General features: G+C 42.1%; 1 protein-coding gene across 1 annotated transcript in view; it reads left to right on the forward strand.

Moving 5' to 3' along the window:
* The window catches only part of LOC108527635 (zinc finger protein 75D-like), a 48,728-nt gene extending 44,140 nt beyond the window's left edge, over nucleotides 1-4,588 (forward strand). The window contains 1 exon segment of the mRNA XM_017869039.1: nucleotides 2,522-4,588. Within this exon segment, the coding sequence (XP_017724528.1) occupies nucleotides 2,522-3,231 (710 nt within the window). The 3' untranslated portion in view covers nucleotides 3,232-4,588.
* The last annotated feature ends 3,821 nt before the right edge of the window (nucleotides 4,589-8,409 follow it).

Consider the following 8,409-nt stretch of genomic DNA (forward strand, 5'->3'; position numbering starts at 1 on the left):
TGAGTTAGAATTCACATAATTCCACTAGTATTATTGCCTCTTGAAATTTAAATGTAGAGCATATCCATCATATTCAAAATGAGTTCCACAACTTACATTTATTTTGATCTAGTTAGAAATAAACCCTAAATTTAGGACTGGTAAAAAATATATTTAACAAAGACATGGGATTGATCTAAATTTTACTTTACAGGTAAGAGAAAATTACAATTCAGGATGAGGACACTTCATAAGTTTTACCAATGCCCCCATTTATAATTAGGCCAACTGTATCTTGAGTGTATATGAATGTGTGAATAAATACATACAAACATATACAAACCAATTCACACCACACGACTCTTCAAAGATGTTGCTTGAAATGGCTTATTCTCTGGTTTGGGATAAGTGGTGTAACACAGTCACTTAATTTTCTCTTAATCATTTTTCCCTTTTGTTTATAATGATTCACTTAGTATGTTTCATGTGGGTCATTAATATATTTTGCAACAAAATCCAGTAGCAGTAAGCAGAAATGTTAACTTAAAGGACTACTGGGCAATCAAAGTTTAAATTATCACATGAAAATAGAGCAGATCACACGTAAAGTCTTCTGCCATGGGATATATTGTTCCATGACTGAAAATTGTGATTTGGTTCCTAGAACATAGCTCTTGCTCTAAGTGATACATATTAATGTGTAGCTCCAGTCCTTATGAATTAAGTCTGTATTTTACTGGTTTGAGAAGGTGAATTTCTGTGTGTGTGTGTGTGTGTGTGTGTGTGTGTCAGAGTCTCACTCTGTCACCCAGGCTGGAGTGCAGTGGTGCAATCTTGGCTCACTCCTACCTCCACCTCCTAGGCTCAAGCAATTTTCCTGCCTCAGCATCCTGAGTAGCTGGGACTACAGGTGTGTGCCACCACGTCTGGCTAATTTTTGTATTTTTATTAGAGACATGGTTTCACCATGTTGGCTTGGCTGGTCTCGAACTCCTGACCTCAAGTGATCGCCTGCCTTGGCCTCCCAAAGTGCTGGGATTACAGGCATGAGCCACCGCGCCTGGCCTGAGAAGGTGAATTTCTTGCCACAGACAAATGCAAAATGCCTCTGCAATAGCGGGTGAAGCCCACTCCCAAGGGCTTAAAGAGTTCAACTTTGAAACAGGGCAGCATGGGCTGCCTCTGCATTTCTTCATAGCAAGTCTATATGCAAGCCACTGAGCAGCACCACTGATGGGAATCCAAAGGAAAACGTCTATAGCACAGTGGAAATCCACCATGGTAACATAAAGTGATTTCTCAATTAAATATTTTGCTATATCAAAGAGATGTAGGCAAAGGCACGTGGTACTAAATCTAGTCAGAATGTCTGCGGGTCCCCATTACCTCAAATATCAGTGAACTCAGGGACCAACCAAGGTTTACACTGATTATTTTGATATAAAAAATAAAACCAGAAAACTTTAATGTTTTCAAGCATTTATGGCACAGACATAGGGAAGTACAAATATTATAGCTTGTATCTTCAAAAAGCTGGGCAATTCACGCTGCTACAGTGAATCAGTCACAATTTTAACTTCATTCTTATATTTGATACATTTTTGTGTGTAGAGTACAGGGTGTGCAAATTAAGCAATTTCAATAAATATTAGAAATGTCAATTATTTTGCAAATATAAAGTGAGTGGAATCAGCTAATAATGCAATCCAATAAAACATGTGTTAAACAGAGCTTTTTCCCCATGAATACTTTTTACTCTTTCCTTTGAACATCTCGATACTTAAATACATTTTCTTTTATTGGCTTGCAGAAATTAAGCAAAAAGTGAACTATTACCTAGCTACAAGATACTAAACAGTAATAAGAGTTTGGAGCTGTCCAGTTGTAATAAATAGAAAATTACAAATATAGTGAAATATGCTGCAAGTTAATGCTCAAAAATGTAACCATCTGAACTACAAAGTACACAATCCTACTAGTCTTCTGAAGTTGTCATTAGTTCATGGAAAACGTAAAGAAGAGCAGAAACTCTATTTAGCTTTTACCTTTCCAGCAGCTCCAGTGCTAAAGTTATATAATCATGTATGTTTGCCCAAGACCAACTGCACATTGGTATTAGTCACATATTCTGTTTTATCCAGAGTTCAATCAACAAGGCTTTATTTGCACTTCTTTTTACATTCAGGAAACAATAAGCCTACCAGGCAGGCTTCTGTTGGTAATTGCCTTCTTCTGTTGGGTGTGGGGTTATAAGCCACCCTGCTAAGTTATTTTTCTTGTTGTGGGGTCCCAAACCAGTTTGTCTTTTTCTTACCATTTTAAGAATTTTCTTTTAGTTATCTCATATTACTTAATGGGTTTATTGTTGTGCCTATCAGGAAGGATCAAGGAGAAATGGGTCTATGCCATTTTGTCCAGACTGGACCAGAAATCACTTGTTCCTGTATTTCTTTTAAAGCAATCATCATTGACTTTTCTCTCCATTTATGTAGCTTTCTTGCACTGGGACACAGATGGCTAATTATTCTGTTTATTCTGACAGGGTTAAAGCTAAAAAATGACACTGGAAATGATCATCCTATATCTGTTTCTACATCAGAAATACAAACATCAGGATGCAAAGTATCAAAAAAGACCAGAATGAAAATTGCCCAGAAAACAATGGGCAGGGAAAATCCTGGTGATACACACAGTGTACAGAAATGGCATCGAGCTTTTCCAAGGAAGAAAAGAAAGAAACTTGCAACTTGTAAACAAGAGTTTCCAAAACTTATGGATCTTCATGGGAAAGGCCCCACAGGGGAGAAACCTTTTAAATGTCAGGAATGTGGGAAAAGCTTCAGAGTTAGCTCTGATCTTATTAAACACCAGAGAATTCACACTGGAGAGAAACCCTATAAATGTCAACAATGTGACAAGAGGTTTAGATGGAGTTCAGATCTTAATAAGCACTTCATGACCCATCAAGGAATAAAACCATATAGATGCTCATGGTGTGGGAAAAGCTTTAGTCATAACACAAATCTACACACACACCAAAGAATTCACACAGGAGAGAAGCCCTTTAAATGTGATGAATGTGGAAAAAGATTCATTCAGAACTCCCACCTTGTTAAACACCAGAGAACTCACACAGGTGAGCAGCCTTATACATGTAGCATATGCAAGAGAAACTTTAGTAGGCGATCAAGCCTTCTTAGACACCAGAAACTCCACAGAAGAAGGGAAGCATGTCTACTGTCTTCAAACTGAGGAAAGTTACCATGTAGACCTTGACTTTAGAAATGATGAAAGAATACAAAATTATGAGGCACCCAATGATAGGAATCTGTCATTAATAGAACATTTGGGAAGGGTACATGTTACACTTCACAAAAAGGAATCTAAGCTGATTGTCTTATTCAGCATTGCATCTTCTGTGCCTAGCACAAGAGTGATACATAAGGAGTATTTTATAAATAAAAAAAATGAAAATGTAGTGATGAAATACCTTTAGCTATCTATCTATATGTATATATCTGGTTATTCAAAACTTCCACACCCCAGTCATCTACATTTTCAAGTGTCAAGTGCTCAACAGACATATGATGGTCAAGGCTCTTAGTCTCATTCTTTATTCTTTGTCAAGAGAAATGGAAAGAGTACTTGGGCCCTCTTAAGGGAGCTCAGAGAGAATTACTAAACTAGGGACAATTTCAATAGTTACCATTCTATCTACATGAACAATCAAGGCCAGGACTCAGGAAACTTTATTCTGTAACAGAAAGAGAGGATTCAATGTTTGCCCTGAGAGAATTGTCCCATTCTCGTTGCTTCTCTCCTGAGTACCCACTACCACAGTGTCTCTGTCAAGGAATTACAAGTAGCAAGGAAAGGTCTGAATGTAAGAACAGACCTAGGGACCTTGCAAGCACTTGATATCTCTCCTCTTGCTGACTGTTTCAACATAGACATACAACGAAATGATGAGGGAGGCAGTCTCGGCCCTCATCCAGGTCTCTGATTTTTTTTTTCTTTTTTTTTTTTTTGTAGAAAGCACAGGTAAGTGGTGAATGGTCTTTTTCTGTCTTTCATTATTATGTGGACTGTAGGGAGGCTTTCAAACTGGTGCCATACTGCTGCAGGACCTAAAGGGAGCCCCATCTTTATGGCTGATCAAGTACAACCCTATATGCCTGAATACTCTGCAAGAAGGCCTGGAGATTTTGCAAAACTGATTTACTGAGAATGGCAAGGAGAACCTTGTGAACTTTTAGCTTTGGTGCACAGCTGATACCAGGAGGGAACATCCTGAAGTGTCAGAGCAAAGTAAGGCATATGGCTTAGAGTGATGACCCCAGTCAGAACCAGGCCAGATGAAAATTGTTTCCTGATGTTACTGGTCTTCTTTTCCCTGTTAGCCAAAGTGACTATCTCTTAAGAGAAGATAATGTGACGTCAAGGGAAGTTGGAAGTCATGGATTTATATCTATGTCAGATCCTGGTTTATAATGTTGGCCAAGGCTTATTTATATATGTTTATTTAGTATTCCATAAAATTGTACTTTGTAATGAAAATGACATGTTTTATGTTAAATTTAGACAATAAAGAAAACTTTGTCACCAAATCGCTCAGAAATGGCCAATGTTTGCTTTTTTGAAATGGACGTCTTCAGATATTTTTTCTACCAGGAGACCGTTCTAAGCCTGTTTCCAAATGTATAAAATGAGGATTATAATTCCTACTTCTTAGGGCTACTGTGAGGATTAAATGCACACATGTGAGCATGCCTGACACAATGATTGGCCACAGTCGGTGTTTCCTAAACATTTGGAACTTTCTTCATTCTTCCTTCAGCTAGTTATTTAGAAAAGAAAATAAACTTTGTCTACTTGCCCAGCTTTTAAGCATTCTTCATTAATGAGTTTTCCATCATTTCTAGCTGGTTTTTTTAGGCCCACTAATGACGGTCAGAATGGTAGCCTTCTGGCGTGACATTCATTCTGTTCTAGAGGTGCTCCTCTCTAGTCAGCCTGAAACAATACACTGATGTCCCAGTTCAGCTGGGTATACTGTTCATGAGTAACAAAACCAAAATATTCTACAAACCCTCAACTTGAGATTCCTGAAAATGGAGGGGAGGTGATGGCTAGGGGTGGAATTTTTGTGGACAGTATTTATGCTATTAGGTGCATCCTCAAGCCAATAAAGTGGAAATGAGAGAGGAAAGGGGTAACCTCATATAATGGCCACTATAAAGAATGAAAGTGGTAAGCCAAAAGGAGGAAGTGACCTGGGAGGAAAGGATCTCATTATATTCCTAAAGGCTTGGAGACTATGACTGCCTCACCACTCCCCCAACCCAGAAGGATCTGAGATGGTGCTTTGAAACTAAAAGGGGAAATTCAACTTCTTGCAGAGGACTCCATTCTCTTTGTGTGAATTCATGTTTGCTAGCATCCTGGATAGCTGCTATCATACCACCATTCAAATAAATTTATTAATGTGGCTTTTATAAAGAAGTTTATAAAGAATTTTATAAACTCAAAATTCAAGGATGTACTAGATCAATGGACCCAGCTGTTATACTCACGAGAATCAGCAAAGTCCCCCAGAACAAGTCAGCAAAAGAGCACTCCACTTTCCCAAAGCTGCTTACCCCTGTTATAATACCTGTTACCTTCAAAGCTTATCATGCAGGTCCTCAACTACACCCGCATCATTATCAGCAGGGTTTGAGAGCAGGGAACATGGGCTCTATTTGAGAGATCAATTATTTAAGGCAAGTGGCAGGAAGTGACTGCCTTTAGATGGGTCTGAGCAGAAACAGAATTGAGATTTGTTATTCCAAGTTCAGATACTCCACCATCATTTGAATACAAGGGCCCCAGGAAAAAGCACATTCTTATCCCTGAGGCTGTGGAACAGGATCTAGAAATCAGGGCTTCTGGCTGACTCATTAGCGCCCAGTCTGCCTTTTCAGCCCTCTGACACAGTCTCCTAGGGCCACATTCCCCATGCATCCTGACTACTCATGTCATCCCTTGCCAACTCGGAAAAAGAGGAGAAACGTATGTCCATGGAGACATGGGAAGTAAGGCAATAAATGGCAGAATGAAATAAAGGGAAGAGATGTCGTTCTATTGCCTAACTGTCCACCATCTTCTCAGCACATGGCTAATAGACAGGAGCTCCATTGCCTTTCTGAGGACACAAGAGAAAGACAGCATACAAAAGCTCAGAAACTAGAGAAATGGACAGATTATCCATTCATGGGATAGAATGAAGAGTCAGAATGCTCCAACTCTTGATCCCACAGGCAGAGATGGAACTGAAGACCTGAACCAAGTGTGAGGGGGTGTGAACTCGTTTTCCAGTCTCTGTGCTCCCAGAGAAGATGACCCGAGCGGAAAAAGATAAGAAAGGGTCTGGGAGAGCAGAGGACAGCAGGCTTTTTCCACTTGTGTGCATTTGTGAGGACTGAGATTGGAAGTCAGGGACTCAGGGAGCAGAATGCCATTGCTTGCTGTGGATGAGACACAAGAGCTTGTGAGTGGGGCAAGCCTACCCTATGCCAGACTCAGGTCTCCACCTTTTCCCTCCCAGCAAACAATGACATGGCTTCTGCCCATGGGCCTTTTTGGGTTCCTTCTAGCTCCTTCTCCACTCCCAAAAAACCTCTTCCTCCTTCATTGCCTTGTTCCGTCTGCCACAGGCCAATCCTGTTCCTGCCACTTTGCCACTTCCATTCTTTCAGGGAAAGAGAGGAGGGACCCAAAGACAGGGTGTAGTGAGTGTTATTGTGTTCCACTGTTCCCAGAGGAATGGGCACAATAACTGAGAGTGGAAAGGCAGAGTTGGGGAGAGAAGAATCAACAAAACGGAATCATGGCCTAGTCTTTTGTCAAGTAATTTAAAGGCTCTACTTGCTACCTCCCCTTTAATCCTTGAAAAAAACTAAATGGCAGGTAGGTGGGCATGGTGATGACCATGTTGGGGAGGAAGCTGTTCCTCAATTAAAGAAGGGGGTCACCTACAAACTTCTGTTCTTGGCTCAACAACGAAGCCCTCCCATTCTCATTCTTGTTTTCTTTGCCTTCCTCTTCTCCCTCCATGCTGCCTGATCCTTCCTACCATTGTGGGTTCATACATGGGACACTGGTGGGGAAGAAGGGACAGGGAGCCAGGGAAACTCTCAAGGACCAGCAATCATGAGATATAAAGGGAGAGGTCAGGAGCCATGTTTGAGGGCAGTAGAGGGACAATATCACTCTTATATCTGGACAACCAGGGAAAGAAGGGAGGGAAGGAGGCCAGGTCAGCTTTGAGAAGCAGTTCTGCTCTGGGGCTGGGAGTTAGGGAGGAAGTAGGGAGGAGGACTTATGCAATGCCAAGAAAGATTTTCCTTGTCCCTCTTTAGGCTCTGTGTATCTCAGTGTGAGACTTGGGATGATTAGTTGACCATAAATGTATGATTTTGGTGACTGGCAAGATGGCCGAATAGGAACAGCTCTGGTCTGCAGCTTCCAGTGAGATCAATGCAGAAGGTGGGTGATTTCTGCATTTCTAACTGAGGTACCCAGCTTTTCTCATTGGGACTGGTTAGACAGTGGGTGCAGCTCATGGAGGGTGAGCAGAAGCAAGGTGAGGTGTCACCTTACCTGGGAAGTGCAAGGGGTTGGGAGAACTCCCTCCCCTAGCCACGGGAAGCCGGGACTGTGCCCTGAGAGATGGTGCATTCTGGCCCAGATACTACACTTTTCCCAGTCTTCACAGCCCACAGACCAGGAGATTCCCTAGGGTGCCTACATGACCAGGGCCCTGGGTTTCAACCACAAAACTGGGCAGCTGTTTGGGCAGACATCAAGCTAGCTGCAGGAGTTTTTGTTGTAACCCAGTGACACCTAGAAAGCCGGTAAGACAGAACTTTTCACTCCCTAGAAAGGGGCTGAAGCCAGGGAGCCAAGTGGACTAGCTCAGTGGATCCAACCCCCATGGAACCCCGCAAGCTAAGATCCACGGGTTTGAAATTCTCCCTGCCAGCACAGCAGTCTGAAGTCGACCTGGTATGCTTGAGCTTGGTGGGGGGAGGGGCATCCACCATTATTGAGGCTTGAGTAGGCGGTTTTCCCCTCACAGTGTAAACAAAGCCACCAGGAAGTTAAAGCTCCACGGAGCCCACCACAGCTCAACAAAGCCACTGTAGCCAGACTGCCTCTCTAGATTCCTCCTCTCTGGGCAGGGCATCTCTGAAAGAAAGGCATCAGCCACAGTCAGGGGCTTATAGATAAAAATCCCAACTCCCTGGGACAGAGCACCTGGGGGAAGGGGCAGCTGTGGGTGCAGCTTCAGCAGACTTAAACATTCCTGCCTACCGTCTCTGAAGAGAGCAACAAATCTCACAGCACAGCGCTCGAGCCCTGCTAAGGGACAGACTGCTTCTCAAGTGG

This window comes from Rhinopithecus bieti, unplaced genomic scaffold, assembly GCF_001698545.2.
Source record: "Rhinopithecus bieti isolate Rb0 unplaced genomic scaffold, ASM169854v2 scaffold_5000, whole genome shotgun sequence".
Classification (NCBI taxonomy): domain Eukaryota; kingdom Metazoa; phylum Chordata; class Mammalia; order Primates; family Cercopithecidae; genus Rhinopithecus; species Rhinopithecus bieti.